At 41.8% G+C, this 17,649-nt stretch overlaps 2 protein-coding genes and 2 long non-coding RNA genes across 4 annotated transcripts; 2 read left to right on the forward strand and 2 right to left on the reverse strand.

Moving 5' to 3' along the window:
• Positions 1 to 1,033: 1,033 nt before the first annotated feature.
• Positions 1,034 to 3,981, reverse strand: LOC4331136 (haloacid dehalogenase-like hydrolase domain-containing protein At2g33255). Its single transcript, XM_015771221.3, has 5 exons — positions 3,560 to 3,981; positions 3,401 to 3,443; positions 2,304 to 2,364; positions 1,842 to 1,976; positions 1,034 to 1,577 (listed from the first exon to the last, which is right to left on the reverse strand). The coding sequence occupies exons 1-5, from the start codon at positions 3,909 to 3,911 to the stop codon at positions 1,392 to 1,394; spliced, it is 777 nt and encodes a 258-aa protein (XP_015626707.1). The 5' UTR covers positions 3,912 to 3,981; the 3' UTR covers positions 1,034 to 1,391.
• A 156-nt stretch (positions 3,982 to 4,137) lies between these two features.
• On the forward strand, positions 4,138 to 6,158 carry LOC136355144 (uncharacterized). Its single transcript, XR_010739282.1, has 2 exons — positions 4,138 to 4,466; positions 5,319 to 6,158. It is a non-coding gene; the product is annotated as an uncharacterized lncRNA (long non-coding RNA).
• Positions 5,011 to 6,762, reverse strand: LOC4331137 (GDSL esterase/lipase At5g33370). Its single transcript, XM_015771220.3, has 2 exons — positions 6,322 to 6,762; positions 5,011 to 6,214 (listed from the first exon to the last, which is right to left on the reverse strand). The coding sequence occupies exons 1-2, from the start codon at positions 6,560 to 6,562 to the stop codon at positions 5,346 to 5,348; spliced, it is 1,110 nt and encodes a 369-aa protein (XP_015626706.1). The 5' UTR covers positions 6,563 to 6,762; the 3' UTR covers positions 5,011 to 5,345.
• LOC112937872 (uncharacterized) lies at positions 6,451 to 9,159 on the forward strand. Its single transcript, XR_010739281.1, has 7 exons — positions 6,451 to 6,593; positions 6,673 to 6,725; positions 6,815 to 6,868; positions 6,952 to 7,258; positions 7,631 to 7,754; positions 8,668 to 8,735; positions 8,813 to 9,159. It is a non-coding gene; the product is annotated as an uncharacterized lncRNA (long non-coding RNA).
• Positions 9,160 to 17,649: the final 8,490 nt, after the last annotated feature.

Below are 17,649 nucleotides of genomic sequence, written 5' to 3' on the forward strand. Positions count from 1 at the left end.
TTAGTTTGTTACCCTAACAAAATTTTATAACATCAAAACAAAAATTTTGATCAAGCCCGAATTCACCATAGATGAACAGATGAAGAAAGAGTACTAGAGTCATCAGTTTATGGGGGAGTTTGTACTGCTCGGACGTGTGCTTCCCCACGCGCAGTTCATCCCCACACCGCCGCATCTCAATGCCGGAGAACACCGTTCATCCGGTCGAGCGGTCGCCGGCGAGGAAACGAAGAGGACTAGCTAGGGCTTTCATCATTTGTTGGGCTGGGCCGAGTGATTCGGGGGCAGCTTGCTCTCGGCGGCAGCCCATAATTTGTAAGTTTTACAAGCCGTCCTATCATTTCACTACGTTTACACGTACGGTTTATTAGTAAAAAAAATAACAATCTGGTAAAAAGTAAATGCTGTAAAATAAATAAAACGATAAAAAGTTCACAAAATTAACTTCAAATTTAAGTTTTAAAATTTAAATTTGACTTATAAATATAATCATAAGTAAAACAATGGGTTTGCTCCCCAACACGTTGGGCAACTTTGGAGAACGGGACTACGAGTTTAGTTCAGGGTTCACAAAACCAGTGGTAACTGTGTGGTTATCGTGCTTACCGCCGGGTACGATAAAGATAAAACCGTGGTACCCAGTTAAATTTAAATAAATTTATAAAATAATTTAAATTTTTGATAAATTTTATACGGTTTGTTACGGTTACCGTGCTTATCGTCAGCGTGCGGTGACCTGCATTCTCCGACGGTAAGGGAAACCCTAGTTTAGATACAGGGAAAACTCTATCATCTAAACCAGGGTCTAATTAGTCGTGGGAGTTTTCTCTCTTTGATTTTTATCCCCATCCTCAATTTCTTGTTTAGTCAGGATGAATTTTGATGAGAGTTAGATTTTTTAGTGATGATGGATGGCTCATATCTAATTGGTTCATATATGCACACGTAACGTAAGAGCAGGGCACATTCTGAAATTTGATCAAACCATTGTGCTAGGTGAGCGAACACGAATTCACAGAGATGAACAAATGAATGAATATGAAAGATGGCCACAGATAAAAGATTCTGAATCACCCAAATACTACGGCAAATTCTGCCAGTCATCGCGAGGGTTGATTTTTGTCTATAACAGAACGCACTGTCCGTGCCACAGAATACTAACAGGTATAGTGGACAGGACATAGTGATATACATCAAACCGGCTGACAATGAACGATGAATCATTTTGAGGGCAAGTGGCAAAATCAAACTGCAATCCACTTTGGTGGAGAGCATAATCTTCATAGGCCGTAAGGGTTTCTGGTACTTGAAACACCACTGATGGAGGTTCATAGTATTAAGACACAGGAGCTGGGTTCCATGTTAGATCACAGATAACTAATACTTTCCTGTCAGATTCTACTCTCTGAAACCACCGGTGCCAAATCAAAATGCTCTTCCAGCACAGAGAATACTTCGGAAAGCGAAGAAACCTTGAAGTCAGGTCGAACACCTTCAGGCAAAGAATCATGGGGACCGTATCGTCCTGTTTCGTCAAGCAAGCAAGTAAAAGCTCCTGCTCTCTTACCACAGACGACCTGCACATGTTTTCAGTGAAAACTATTTCAGAAACAACATATTAGCGTCCATAAGCTACTGAAGCATCTTTCTGAGTTCAGAAAACTGTGAATTGTGAGCTAAAAGGGCATTGTCCAATACCCTAGTAACTTAGCTTATGCAAGTATTACAGTTAAGGGGCATATAAAAAAACAACACTAGAACAATTTAGCTCAACTGCAGACTGAAATTAAAACCATGGGACAAAGCAAACTATTTAGAAACAATTTATAAAGAATTCTTACATCATCCTTGAGGCTATCACCAACCATGACCACCTCATTTGGTGGAATATTCCAAGTGGAGCAAATATGAAGCAGGGGAGCTGGATCTGGCTTATAGGGGCGGAATTCTCTACTTAAGGCTGGAGAAAACATCATCTGCAGAAGAGTTCAGATGTCCATAGTTAGCATATTGAAGATAAATGCATAACTGCAACCTTTGGCTGATAGCTAGCAATGAACCAGGTCGATTGAGTGTATGAGAACATTAGAAGACAGTTATCCAGAAAATTCAACTCAGAACATTATATAATCTCTTGAATTCAGCAAAACACAGGGAAGGCTTGACAAACATATCCAATAAAAAAACATGCATTCCGTAATGTGTACCCAAGTATAAACAATATTCAATAGGTCAGAGCAGTGGAAACTATCAGACATGCATGAACAATAGAAGATCAGAATAATACAAGTGCAGCAACTTACACCAAACCTTTGGTGAAACAAATCAACTGCGGTCTTCACATTGCGGGTGATTAAACCTCTTCTGAAAAATATAGAGGGTAGGTCTCAGTGCCGCACTGATATCATAAGGGTTGCTAATATAATGAGGTAATAACAGAGAATACAGTTAATTATTGTTGTTATTTATGTGTGGTGCATAAATAATTCCGCTGTTTTACAGGATGATAACAGCGCATACTAAACAAGCATGCATAGGCACTACAAGGAGGCTGTTTCAGATCAATCCAAGAATAGAGGCACAACAAAAATAGCCACATGATTTATGATCTAGTTAAAACCTAGTCACAAATCAAAACACAACATTTTGATACATGGTGTATTGATATTTATTGATCCTAGAAGTCATTAAATTGCGATGTATGCATATTTGAGGTTGATAGAGCACATGAGCTCAGCATTGTGAGAACAAGAAAATTCCTTTATTGCAAGAGAAAAGGAAGATGATGAACAGAGATAAACTGTGTATCAATTAAACAGCAAAAAAACAGAGGGCAGTAGTATATTGAACTTTACAGCCATACAGTTTCCCACCTACACTGCAGTCAACCAATGACCAATAGCTCCATAACTATTTGTCAATTATTCTGACATATAGCTTGCATATTTATCATCTGTTCAAATTTCAGGAAGCACCGCTTTAATTCAAACAACTTATCTACCAGGTGCAGCAGCAAATGTACAATTTGTATAGTTTGTCCGGTCTCCAGAATTGGTTTCTTGCACAAAATCAATCTTAAGAAGCAAGATTAATTCAGCTCAAACTGGATGGAGTGTATAGTGCATAGATACATTTAGCCATTTAGGAATAAGAACTGGGAATAAAAACTGGGAGCTCTACCGACTACCAGATGATACAGGCAAGTGCATCAGCAATTGTACAGTTTGTAGTTTATCCAGAACTAGCTTCTTGCAAAAAATCATTCTTACTAAGCAAGATCAATTCATTTGAACTAAGCATCTTGACGAAGATAAAGAAGCACATTGAGCTACATTTCTGAACCAAAGTATCAGAACCGGTGGCTCTACCAGACGGGGCCCAATAAGCCAAGAACGCTCACCTGATCTGCTTTGCGTCCAGGAACCCGCAGAGCTCAGAGGCACCTGCAACATCCACCCAAATTGCGACCTCAGTAGTCCTCAGTAGGTTGAGAAACCAAGATAGCACTGCACAGCCTTGGCATTAGAAATCGCCATCGAACGCATGCCAAGAGGCTTACCGGGCATGATCTGGAGGCGGTCGAGGCCATCCTGCTCGAACCGCGCGATGACCTCGTAGGCGCGGCGCTGCTCGTCGGGCGCCCAGCCCTCGATGCAGTGGAGTATGTCGACGGAGCCCCCGCCCGCCGCGCGCGCCGCCGCGTAGGCCTCGTCCCCGCCGAGCACCTCGCGGTACATGGCCGGGAAGTCGATGACGGGCACCGTCAGGGTCCCGTCCATGTCGAACACCACGCCGCGCAGCAGCCGCGTCCCCGGCGCCGCGGCGGACATGGCGGCGGCCGTCCGGCGGCGGGGGAGAGGAGCGGCGGCGCCGGCGAGGAGGCGGTGGGCGAGGAGCAAGCGGGGGAACATACGTGGCGCGATCTCAGCCGCTGGATTGGATTCCTCCGCGGTGTGTGTGGCCCGTGTGTGTGGTGGTGGTGGTTGGGGACTCGAGCCCACTCCGCCTCTTAGGGGGCTAATTTGCAAAATATAAGGTCCTATTTGCAAAATATTGGGAATATTCTGATGATGACTTTTTGCGGTAAGACCCTATGAGGGGTTATATAGTAAAACCGTTGCGAACAGGGTTGTTCCTGCAAAAAGTGCAGACGCGATGCGAAGCTCTCCCTCTCGCGCGGCCATGGCGGCCGCCGCATCCGACAACGCGAAGCTCGAATCCTTCCTCTCCAAGTCTCTGATTCTCCAAGTAGATCCTATCCCTGCACCTCTCCTCCAACTCCGGCGCTCTCCAGCACTAATCTTCCCGGCGGGCCAACGGCGGCGGCCGTACGATCCGCCTCTGCCGGCGTCTTCTCTACCGCTGCCGATCCATTTCAAGACCTAATTATCTACCTCATGGAATTTGTTGGTTACTGAGGACGAGCTTGCTGAACTAGAACTGCATCCTCTGCTACTGTAACGAAGGTACATATACACATCGTCACTGGCTCACTGCAACTCTCTGGCTTTCAGATCCATGGGGTCCAATTCATGCATGCTGTTTATCGAGTACACAAGTGTAAAATCATCAGTGGAGATGAACAAGCCGATGATTAATTTCCAGTGCCAACTCTGTACCTGCATTGCAAATGCTAACAACGCCGCGGATTCATTTTCGGTTGGTTCTGAAGAACTGGTTGGTTGCAGACTTACAGTTCATTTAATTCGCTCCTCTGTTCTTTTTTACTGCATAATGAAGGACATTTAATTCGCTCCTCTGTTCTTTTTTACTGCATAATGAAGGAGATGAGTACTGCATGAGTGATTGGGGTTGGTTTCATTTTACTATACCTCTTTTCGGAGGCTACTGAATGAATTCTTCAGCATGGCATGTACTGTTTTTAATTAATTCGGTCTGTCTCAATGTGCTAGTAAATTCAGTATCAGTAATAGGAAATGTATGTGTGAATTTTGCATTTCTGCGACTGACAGTTAAGCAGAAAAAAATTCCTTAATTCTGAAAGATTAATTAAAAACCTATCAATAATGATATGTGATTCAAAACAAGAACACCACGTACATACACAACACAGTACATATGTAGGAGTAATTAAACACACTAGCTGATGAGCAATCGATCTGACCGGATGATGATCGAGCTAAGCTCAAATATGGTTTATGTGGACGCTATATATCTAGCAAAAACTAAAACTAATCACGGACGTACGTAGAGTACGTACGTCGAACACTTGAAAAATCCAAATGACAGTAAATTACGGAGAGAGATCAATCCATCGATCTGACGATCATTCTGATTGATTGCAATAATGCATGCAGGTTGTAATCATGGTGGCGAGATATTGATCAGTTGCGGAGTTGAGCTTGTTGGTCGAGCTTGAGGATGGTGCTGAGGTTCATGGGGGTGATGTAGTCGAGCGAGCCGTGCATGAACTGCTGTACGATGAGGCGGTTGGCGCGCTCGGTGGGGTGGAAGGCGTCCCAGAAGACGTACGAGTCGCGGTCGGCGCAGAGGTTGGAGACGAGGGTGCAGAGGCCCATGCCGTTGAACCTGCCCTGCCCGCAGCACGCCTCCGTGGAGGTCTCGAACCCGTGCGCCCTGGGGTCCTCGATGAAGTCGTCGTGGGCGCGCTTGGTGTTCACGCCGACGAACACGTCGCCGCCGACCTCCGCGTTGAGCTCCGCCAGCATCGCCACCAGCTGCGGGTTGTACGCGTCCGCCGCGCGCTGCAGCTCGGCGTCGCACCCGCCGTCGAGGCTGTGCAGCGCGAGCTCCGCCGGCACGCACCCGATCGGCCCGACGCCGGTGACCAGCACCCGCCGCGCCCCCAGCGCGTGGATGTGCCGGAGCACCTGCTTGTACTCCGAGAGGATGTACCGGATGTAGTCCGGCAGCGAGAACTCCCGCGACCGCGGCGAGTACGGGATGAGGTAGTAGTTGTTCACGAAGTCGTTGCCGCCCAGCGTGATGAGCGCCAGCGACCCGGCGACCACCTTCTTCGCCTGCTCGTCGCCGACCACCGCGCGCAGCCGGTCCTGGTACTGCTCGAAGTACCTGATCTGCTTCTCGATGTGGATGATGTTCGCGAACTGCACGCCGGTGTCGTTCAGGATGCCGATGCCGGCCGACGCGAAGTTCGCGCCGACGAGCAGCCTGTCGCCGTCCAGCTCCGGGCTCAGGTACGGCAACACCGGCTCAGCTCCCAGGTGCTCACCTGCATCCATGAATCCATCCACATTATAGCTAACAGTCTTGTTCTAAATGTGAATTAGCTTAGTTGATTAGTACTAGAGTTTATATATTGGCTGCATGCTGCTTAACTGATAATGTCAGGCATGTTCTTGCCATTGGAGAACCTCCCGGTGGCGCGGTGGTCGGGGGTGTCAATGCCGTACGGCGGCGAGTCGGCGCGGGCCGACGTGATGAGGTAGTTGTTGTTGCCGTTGTCGACGAGGGAGTCGCCGAAGACGAAGAAGGCGCGGGCGGCGTGCGACGCCGGGAGCGCGCCGATGCAGAGCGCGGCTGAGAGCAGCACGAGCCATGACGACGACGACGACGCCATGAATGCTACTACTGCTATCACTATACACTACGTAAGTACGTGAGACTCAATAAACGCCTGTTGCTCTCTCACTGATTTGCTCCTCGCCATGCTGCTGCTGCCTTTTATAGCGCGTGCTCGCGTCGCTGGGGGTGATTAGCGTTTATGGATCGCCCGTACTACTGTCCGTGTGTTGCATTTCTCTGGTAATTTTGTTTCTTTCACTCGGATTAATCTCTATTGAGATGTGTACATTTGGATTTCTTTTTGCAGCTTCTGGTGTTCTTGCTTCGTTGGCGAGTGACATGAATGAGTTTGATCAGTTAGGTGGTTAACTGCACTGGTGTGAACGATTGGTCAATCTGTTCCCTTGACTGGATTTGACCATGATGTTTTTTTTAACTTGACAGTTCTTACTCGATGGTAATGCTTTGCCACGGTGATTAGTACATTGTATTCAAGAGGGCAGCTGGATCTATCATCTATGCAACGATGCCTGGATTTAGATGAGCTGTAGTACATAACTAGCTCTAACATTGACGGTCAGCAGTAACAAGATCTGGGGTTTGAGTAGTATGCATCAGCAACCCACATGCAGCTGTTTTCTTTTCCCTGCAGTGTGATCATACGTACAATTCAATCAGTGATTCAGTGCCACCTCAAAAAAGATGCAAGTGTGTAGTGTAGCACATTACAATAGACCACCTCTGACAGCAAGTGAGTTTATTCATTGCAGAAAAACTGTATCCTTTAACCTTTCTTCTTTATTTTCAGCTCTCATTTTTATGACCTGATACAAGTCGCTACATACCCTTTGCTTAATACAAATATACGCAAAGCTTATGCTGTTCCTGCATTTTTTTTTAAAAAAAAGCTATTACATATATTATGTATCCTCTTTGTTTTAGCCGTACTGCTGCTGCCTACCACCTTTGTTCAGATAAGCTACTACTAACAAGCTGCAATTATATTCTGTTTATGGATACTTTTTCATGTTTACACTCCAGCATCCATGTGTACATTCTCTACCTATTGAATATACTCTATGTACAGTTTAACCTGGCAATTTCTGCTGAATATCTATCTCAGGATCTGTACCATCTTCAGTAAAGGAAAATATAATCCAGAATGAAATGAAATTGGATCTGCCCAAGCAGTAAGAGGGGACCCTTGCCCACCCTCAACCGCGGGCCGCATTTATTTCTGAATTCAGGTACATGATCGAGCATCTTCTTTCCTGTGATTGCGCATGGTAAAATCTAGATGGTACCATCATGAAGATTCACTACTTATAGTTTGCCTTTCTCATAGTTCAGATGAAGTACTCAGCTAGTAACTATAGTGTCTGGCAATACTCCGTCCAAAAAAAGACCGATCCTGTCCAGGTTTATTGCTAGATTGGTTTTTTTTTTTTGGGGGGGGGGGGGGGGGGGGGGGTAAGCTACAAGCACTGTTGGTTCAGGAAAATAAAAAAAGAATACGTGAGAAAATACATACATGTAAAATATGTTTGCATTGGTGAAAACTGCCAAGTTACAAACACTGTAGGTTCTGAAAAACAAACAAAAGAAAATGTCTCTACCGTTTGATTTAAACATCGGAAAAACAAACAAAAGAAAATGTGGTGTGGTCATTGTTGTTCCCTTGTTTTAACAAGTGGGAGACATAGAACTACTCTAACATTAGGAATGACCTGGCTGCATAATAACATAACCAGACTCACCTCCTTCTGGAGGCCATTGAATTCTGATGTTCCCTGGACAGGAGGATGAAAACAGATTGACATGGGGCAAAGCCAGTAGGATGAGATCTAAGCTAGGAGGCTAGTTAAAGTACAGAAATTTTGACTTCACATGCTTCGGTTGCTGGAGTGAACCGGTTAAGCAAAGTACAGTGACTGTGATTCTTGCAGTCAATCTACCTGTCCTGGTTTTTACTGCTGATAAAACCTGCAGATAGGCAGTATCTTGCACCTGCTCATCAAATCTTCATTATTTACTGTTCTAGTACACATTAATATTTATGAACACTTATGTGTAGTAACATGAATGCATTTTCAAAACTCCATTTTTTTGCATGTACTAACATGATTCGACTGACGAATTGATGCCATATTTTTCATGAAGAGGTGTCTGAAGTCATCTTTCTCCTTGATACGCAAACGAACTCCGCTGTTTTTAATCAAGAGAACAAGGTGGAGCTCTAGCTTGGAGTGTATTTGATCTCATGCGACTCTAATCAATGCGCTTTGCTGTTGATGGGGATCTGCAGATATGAAGGCTACAGCGATGCTTCTCGATCGATGCTTTTGTTCTTAATACATGTCACCTTCAGGGCGATCCAACCACGGCAAATTAATCATTTGATGATGGATACTACACTCTCCAAATGCAACTAAGTCGAGGTTGATAGGGTGTCACTGTCTCACGAGATCCCTAATGTACATATAATGCTCTGATGACAGTGATGTTGGGGAATTAATGGGAACTGATATATCTTAATCATGGCCACACTACTCTTCATAGACAAGCTATAGACAGTACTGATACAGTTGGCCTATGGACTAATGGAGTATGTCTTAATGCAGGCAGCAATGAAGCACGCATTAAGTTTGTCTAGCACTGTTAAATTAATGCTAATTAGGATGCACTTGGAGAGCTGTTTCCAGTGATAATCCATGCCATGCCGCCCTACTACTCTACTATGTTTATGCTTGTATAATGAGGTTAACTAACGTGGTGTATATATGCATAATATCGTGTAATTACACTACCTACCATTAGGGGAATGTTATTTGGATAATACTGTAGCTAGCTGGAGTGTTAGGCTGCAGTTAACTGTTGCAGCCATATACAGTAATGGTGCCAAGTTAGGTAGGTAGCCATGAATCATTAACTGTTGAAGTTAATTAGTAGATGGAGTACATGCATGTCTCATTTCAACCACTGGTAGTAAATTAGGTGGTGTTTACATCCAGGGACTTAACTTTAGTCCATATCTTTAGACACTAATTTAGAGTATTAAATATAGACTACTTACAAAACTAATTACATAAATAAAAGCTAATTCACGAGATAAATTTTTTTAAGCCTAATTAATCTATAATTAGAGAATGTTTACTGTAGCATCACATAGGCTAATCATGGATTAATTAGGCTCATTAGATTCGTCTCGCAAATTAGTCCAAGATTATGGATAAGTTTTATTAATAGTCTACGTTTAATATTTATAATTAATTTTCAAACATCCGATGTGATAGGGACTTAAAAGTTTTAGTCCCATCTAAACAGGGCCTTAGTTACTCCGTATCGTCGATCTTAATTATTATTAAGGCCGTATTTTATGTTCTGTACTGGGTACTTCTATATCATTACGTGTGTACGTGGTAAATTAATCGATACTCCTGCATACCGGTATATCAACTCTAGCTAGAGTCTAAGTTACCGTTCTGTCTATGGATCATGTGCATCACAGTTCATAAGCTACAATTTCTTCTTATCACATTTTCTAAATTACTAGAGAACTTGTTCTAAACTACTCCGTATTTATTATTCTATAATATACAATATTTAGTTCAACCCTATAAGCAATTGTTCATAAGCTCTGTTCGCTTGATCTATGGCACCAAAAATAATTTATGGGCAAATTTATATACATATGTTCTTTGGAAAATAAATCATGATGATTTTTTTAAATCAACTCTATAAATCAAGTTTTAAAATTTAAGTTAGCTACAATTGATAAGGAAAATAAGCAGACGAGGCTAGGAGAGACCTAATATGTTCAACCATCTATAAAGACTGTCTTAGTGTTCTTTACTTTTTTTTATCACTTGGAGATAGACGGTAAATGGAGAATATAGTGCAAAGCCTGTTTACCATTTCCAATTCGAGGATCTTCAGTTGACTTGCAATATAAAATCGAGCACGGACAGCAAATAGGTCGCAAACTAGGGGGTGGCCAAACAACTATTTTAGCCTTCGGAAATCTTGAAAAACCATCGACCACTCGTTGTTTGAATGCCCAATCTCAAAGCAAATCTAACTTGGTGTGCTTCAATGGCTACGGCAAGGGCATATCATCCTGAGATGGAGCACCCATAGGATCTGCTAGACTGATGGACACAGGTATAAGCAATTCAGAAGCAACAACATACAAATGACTCAAACCAGTCTTCTTGCTAATTGCTTAGGAAATCTGGAAAGAAAGATATGTGAGAATCTTCAGAGGAAAATAAGCGACAACCCATCGAATAATCAATCGAATTCAGGACGAGTTGGGTTGTTAGAGCTTGATTGGCGTAAATCACATAGCGAGATAGTTGCCATGAGAAATAAGGTGGGCTGAGAGTGCAAGCATGTTTGCAATTAGAAATGTATTATTTTTCCTTTTCTTTCAGCTCTTGTTTTGTACTTAAACCCATTCTACCAATATAACGCCAAACAATCTGTTTGGCCGTTTTTAAAAAAAATTCTTTACTTTTGACAAAAAAAAAAGACGTAGTAGGGTATCTTCTATTCGACTTCTATAAGAAAAATAAGAAAAAGACAGTCTTAGTTATTGCCTTTTTTTTTCCCTGAATGCCTTACTGGAGTATAATTACTGTATCCTTCATTCCCTTTGTGACTGTAGCTGTACTTGTACTTGTACGGCGCGGATGATCCCTCGGACAGTGCGGCGACCCGTTTTACCGGCTAGGATTTATTAAGGCCGGCCAACACGTGGCTGGCTCTGATTGGAAAATGGGCCATACTGTCTTTAAGCTCAACTGGACCGGCCCACTTTTCATGCATACTACGATGGACTTGTGGTGCAGCGTTGGGCCGACACGGCCCGTCATAACCGATGGCCCAATCCTAATTCACATTGGGAGTCTTAAGCCCAGGTGGTTAGTTGGTTGGGCTTATCGTTGCGTTCACCGGCCCAGCCCGGTTGATTGTTCAGCCTCACTGCTCCTTCCTCTTCATCAGAGTTCATAGCTGTTCGAAGTTCAGAGCTACATCCATCGAGATCAAGAGCGAGAAATAAGCCCTTCTTTATGAAAGCTTCTGGCAGCTATAAATTCTCTGAGAAATTCAAATTCTTACCTATATTTTAAAAATTAGTAATTTAGAAAATGAACTAACAGCAAGAAACCAAGAAACCCAAATTTCCTAAGTTCTTACTAGCTAGTCATCGTGTACTAATTCTCTGAATCTCTAGCTCGTCAAGAGGGCCACGGCTGAACTGCAAGTCGCCTGCCGTTGTCTGTTGATGCGCACGTACGAACCGCGAGTGTTCCAGCATACAGTGTACTATCGATCGTTAACTATACTGGCTTTACATCTTCTTCTCTTCTCTTCTGAAGATGGTGTCAGCATCGCCCTCTGTACTGTTCAACTGTACATGAGCAGCAATGCAGCATGCGTGCTTGTTGGTCAGTCAGGCATCACGCTCGCCGGGGAATTCGATCGGCACGCATGCATATCCATCCGACGATATGTCGATCGGATTCGACGTCGTCTGTCAGTCGACGGCGACGGCGAGCGAGACAGGATCACAGGAGGCAATGCAAATAGGAGTATATGCAATGGATGGACCAGACGTGTGTGTGTGCTCTGCTGCTTGTTAAGTTCACGATCCTGTCTGAACTCTGAACTCTGAACTCTGAAGACTGAGATAGTACGAACGTCAGGTTCAGATATGATCGACGAGCCGGCCGACCGGCCGTTGCTCTTTATTCAGATTGATTTCCTTTTGCTCCGTGCCCACTGATTTCGTTTAATTTAACTGAATACGACTGCACACTTGCAGCAGCTAACTTAATGTTCAGATTTAAGGTCTGCAATTACTGGCCTGGACATGCATAGGCCAGTGATGGAGCCAGGAATTTGACGATAAGGGTTCTGACAGTCTCATACTAGGTGACAGTTCAACAGAACAAACGGGCAGCGGCATAAACCAAACGAATGAAGAAAATGGATCGAATGATCAATGGAGTACTCTAGATGTCATGGAGATTTTAGTTATATGATTCAAGCTTTCTCCATCGAATGATTTATGATTCAATGGAGTAATTAACATCGTGCTCTTATGTATTACTCCCTCCATCTCAAAATATATTTGTTACATTCATCCAAAATCCCTTATATTTTAAAACGGATGGTATATACCGAGCATTTTGGCAATCCTTTTTGGGTCCTCACTGCCTCCTCCACTGCTACACATGTCCATCAATGTCAGCTCATGAATTATCTCATTGTGATCGTCTGCTTGGTGGCTTCTCAGCCAAAACCAACTTTAAAGTCTAGAAAAAGCCACTAAGCCTAGAAAAAGTATGTCTTAATGTAGGGTATGTTTGTCTTTTCACATTCATACTAATATGTCAAGATTAGCTTAAAAACAAGGTATTTTAAGAACGAAGGGAATAGTGTACAGTTTTGAGTTTTAAATCACTAATAAGTAATAATACAAATATAAATGTTTTTAGTCATGAATTATTTTTAGTCAGTTACTTCATTTTTCTCCTTGCATTGGGCGTTCTATTGCTGCAGTGATGTTGTTGGTCCTAACTCCTAACTCCCTATAGATAGAAGTCAGCTTTTTCCTCTTATATTAGACAGAGGCGATGAAGGTTGTTAAGCTGTCCCCGAGAGATGAAATGAAAGAAAAAGACTAAACATGTGAGTGTGATATCCAAAAACAATTAGACTCACGGCGTTGTCTTGGCACCTCAGAACAATCCAGTGCAATAACTCTCTTGATGTATCATCTGCAACAGTCGATTGCTGCATGCCACCGTAATAGTATATGTTTGTGTCCTAATGTCCTATGAAAAGTGGCTTGATAAGTAGTGCTAATTAATTGGTGTATTGTCTAATTAAGTGAAATGCTTCGTACGTTTGTGTTATATACTACTTTCTCCGTTTTACAATGTAAGTCATTTTAGCATTTTTCATATTTATTAATATTGTTAATATGAATGTGGGAAATACTAGAATGACTTACATTGTGAAACGGAAGGATTACTCCACTACGAAAGATTATAAGTTTGTGCAATACAAGTTGCCATGTACTACTTGGCACATTTGACTTCATTACAACTCTAAATAAAGTCACTTCAAAAAAAAACTAATATACTTGTGTACAGCAAACATTTTTATATGTTTATTAATTCAACATCAAAATAATTAACAGCCGTTGCATGTCTGTTGGAACCATTGAGAGAACTTAAATACATTGCTATCTTCTGGAGTATAAACAATAATTAATGCATCATTCTTTGGTCACCAGCAATTCCGCTTACACATCAGTAATAAACAGTTAATTCACGTTCAGTCTCAACAATTACCAGATTAAAAAAAATGATGTAATCAACATGATACATACTTACAAAAATACACTTGGTAGCTAGCCTGGTTGTTGGGGAGTAGTATCAGGACTTCATAAAAACAACAAGAGCTTGCGTTATCCTCTGAAAAAAGAAAACGAGATTATAATGTAGGTATTCAAATTCATCTCTCAGAGCATGCAATGCAAGCATAATAAAACCAGACGTATTTGGTATACCGTCCAGGACACCGTATAAATACTAGTATAAGACATCAACACGCATGCTGAACTGAATACGACGGCCGGTTGGTACGTACGTATACATCCATCCTACAAGTATGCACAGTTGTCGATCTCAAGACTTTGAAGTCTGAAGTCTGAACTGATCTCTGAATCATCCAGATCTCTATGCATATGGTCCATCGTCCATACATGGATGAGATCTCGTGGAAGTCTATAGGATCGATTAAGGACATGCGAACCACTACACCGATAGAAGGGGAACCATTTTGATCCTCGAGGGGTGTCTCCTATTTATTTTTCGCGAAAGTGTTCTCTATTTATTAAAACACCATTCAAATAGTTTTAGAAAATTCTTTAAAAAATTAACAATATTTATAATTGTTTTATAGAATCTTAAGTTGAAAATTAACCCACCCATCGGGATATAAAAATCATAAATTCAACATGTATAACAGCGGTACACACCAGATTTATCTTTTTTTTCTCTCCATGTGTAGGTTGAATTTGAACTTAATTTTTTTTAGCAGAGAGGTAGATACCATCATACTTTATATTGTCATCTTTTACAACTATTTACATTAAATTTAGAGAAAAGAAGTATATAAAGGGTTACGAGAGGATAATTTATGGAGGGATTAGAATCCATTCCGCTAGCTATACTGACATTTTTAAAAAATACTAGCTATACTGTCCTGAAATTCTCCCCTGCAGTCGCTGCGAATACAGAATTGCGTGGTCTCTGCACTGTCACGAGTCACATTTTGATTGTGCCAATTGTTGGATCAGTGCTAGCTAGCGAGCGTAGCAGCCAGCAGTGTTGACGCAAACGCACTAACGGTCCGACCGGCGACAGGCCGGCGGCTATACATCCAAGACATTCTGTTCCAAAGTCAGAGTCGCGATCAGCTGCAAGCATCCGCCAGGAGCCAAATAGTACATGGGACTACACTATTCGCTGCTACCACTAGCAAGCCGGAATGGATTAGGCCGAGTTCTTTCCCCAGTTTTTCCAACTCACCTCACTCATTTTTCACACGCACGCTTTTTAAACTGCTAAACGGTATATTTTTTGTAAAAAGTTTCTATACAAAAATTGCTTAAAAAATCATATTGATCTATTTTTTTAAAAAAAGGTTAATACTTAACTAATTACGCGATAATGGGTCGCTCCGTTTTCTGTGCGCAGGAGATGGGTTCCCAATCCAAATCAACGAACACAACTAGGCATATTTTAGAGAGCTTCTAGCCAATACAGCTTCTTCCAGAACTAGAAGCTCTTCCAAACAGTTCAGCTTTTGATACAGATACTTAGAAACTATAACTATAGTTATAGAATCCTGAAAATAAACTAGAAGCCAGAATCTAGGAAACCCACCTTTTCCAGAATCTCTGAAGCTAGCTACTATCTTCATCCTAAAATACTTGTTGCTTTGAGTTTTTATTTGTAACTTTTGATCATTCGTCTTATGAAAAAAATATAGAATTTTTATTTTTTTTATTTATGACTTGCTTTATTATCAAAAGTACCTTAAGTGTGACTTATCAACTTTTTATATTTGCACTAATTTTTTAAATAAGACGAATGGTCAAACGTTATAAGAAAAAATTAAAACGACCACTAATTTAAAACGGATGTAGTACTAATTAGTTATTTCTTGAAATTTTAAGCTCTTCAAACAGATAAAGAGCAGAGTCGCTGCACGCAGGCAGAGCCATGTACGAAAGCTTCGATCTTGTGCAGTGCAGGGTAGATGCTGCTCGTTTCGTTTGCCTGCTTCGGCTGCTCGCATCCACGAGAGGACGGCGACGGCTCAGCGACTCACCGGCACCGCGCGCATTGTGCGGGCGAGGTGAGGGGATCCATTGTTGCTCGTCCGATCGAGCGCTGGACCTGCAGGTTGATGTGGCTGTGTCAACCGATCTTCTGGGTCAGGGCTACGCTTGCGTGTAAACATATGCAGACACCGGTGCTTACTGTACATCGAGTGTACGTAAGTATACTGTATTTTTTCTCTTTCCGATTACACAAAAGACGCACACGCGTACACATCACCGCACACGTATATCACGTTCAAACATCCACGAATGTGTCCCTAACACACAGTTAAAGAGACGGAATCATATGCGTGTATACAAAAATCAGGATTTGGGAATACTACGTCCACATACGCTACGGCGACTACACGGTAGGGGTTTTCCAGCTCGTTCTTTTTCAGATTCAGGGTCCATTAATTCTTTTTTCCAAGTCATTTTCAGTCTCAGAGACAAAAGCTTCCAGTGTAGGTTCAGTCATTTAGAGACGTTATATCAAGGTGACATATACTGGGATTCTCGATATGTACACTTCCTCTCAAATCTTCGGATTTCCATGATTCACTACATGGCTAGATACATGCAAAGTTGTGAACTGCGCAACATATAATGATGAATAATTGAATATGCATGCATGACGAAATGCACTGCTTCCTTTTGCATTTACAAGCTGGCAAACATTCAGACTTCAATCCTAGTTTCTGTCCGTTGCTAATGTTTTTCGGGAATACGCAAGGAGCGCATTTTTTCCTGTCCGTTGCTAATGTGTTAAAGGACTTGCAGAAGTCGCCGTTGTTTATCTTATTCTTAGCTTAATTTTGGTCTTAATCTGACCCGATGCATAGTTCGTTGGCTTCTAACCACCTTGACCCAACAAACAATCAGTTTCATCTGCAAATTCAAAATCCATTTATAAAATGCAATCTTATTTAAGTTCTATCTCTGTTTGTTAGAAACAGAGCTATATTTGCTGATCACTAGCTTATTCCTGATGGCTGAAGTTGTACAATTGCAAACTTAATTTGACTCAGTTACCTGAAGTTCTTTTTCTTAAAAACTTAAATACTATATTCAGAGCAAACCTTTTGGAGACCATGAACATATGGTTTATCCACCTGTGATGGATGAACTAACACAAAGGTCAAGACAAAGCTCTGAAAGGAACAGTGAAACAACCATGGAACCCCCTCATTTCCCGTAAACTAAACCGTACTTTGCATAAGGAGACAAGAACACGATCACTTGGACATCTTACCAATGCACAGCTCTTCGTGTGAGGATTTGACTTTAAAAACAATACTAGTAGTACATAGAACACGCTTATTTGTTCCTCATTAACTAAGACTCTAATCAAGATTAGCTGAGAATGTACTACCTCCGGTTCCATATTAATTGATGTTTTGGACAAGATTGATATCAAACTTTTATAACTTAGACTATCAATAACTTTAAAAATATTTATTTTAAAGAAACTAGAACAACATATATAGATTTGTCTTTTAAAGTATCATAATAAAAGTAAACATGCATTTATTTATTATATATATTATAATAGAAAAATAAGATCAAAAATGTATCTTATAGACTGTGTCATTGTCCAAAACGTCAATTAAAATAAAACCGGAGGGAGTAGCTGCTTAGAGGATGAATTTCTTTCTTATGTCACAACAGCGATGGTGCAACAGCCACCAACGGTCTGAATGCCTGAATTAATTAGCTGAGTTCGATTTGAATTAATTGGG

This window comes from Oryza sativa, chromosome 2, assembly GCF_034140825.1.
Source record: "Oryza sativa Japonica Group chromosome 2, ASM3414082v1".
In the NCBI taxonomy this organism is placed as follows: Eukaryota; Viridiplantae; Streptophyta; class Magnoliopsida; order Poales; family Poaceae; genus Oryza; species Oryza sativa.

Excerpts from the sequence above, each read along its gene's own strand:
- LOC4331136 (XM_015771221.3), bottom strand. The coding sequence starts at position 3,911 with ATGTTCCCCCGCTTGCTCCTCGCCCACCGCCTCCTCGCCGGCGCCGCC. Across the intron at positions 2,365-3,400 it reads CTGGACGCAAAGCAGATCAG|AAGAGGTTTAATCACCCGCA; the intron begins GTGAGCGTTCTT and ends TATATTTTTCAG. Across the intron at positions 1,977-2,303 it reads TGTTTCACCAAAGGTTTGGT|ATGATGTTTTCTCCAGCCTT; the intron begins GTAAGTTGCTGC and ends ACTCTTCTGCAG.
- LOC4331137 (XM_015771220.3), bottom strand. The coding sequence starts at position 6,562 with ATGGCGTCGTCGTCGTCGTCATGGCTCGTGCTGCTCTCAGCCGCGCTC. Across the intron at positions 6,215-6,321 it reads GAACATGCCTGACATTATCA|GTGAGCACCTGGGAGCTGAG; the intron begins GTTAAGCAGCAT and ends TCATGGATGCAG.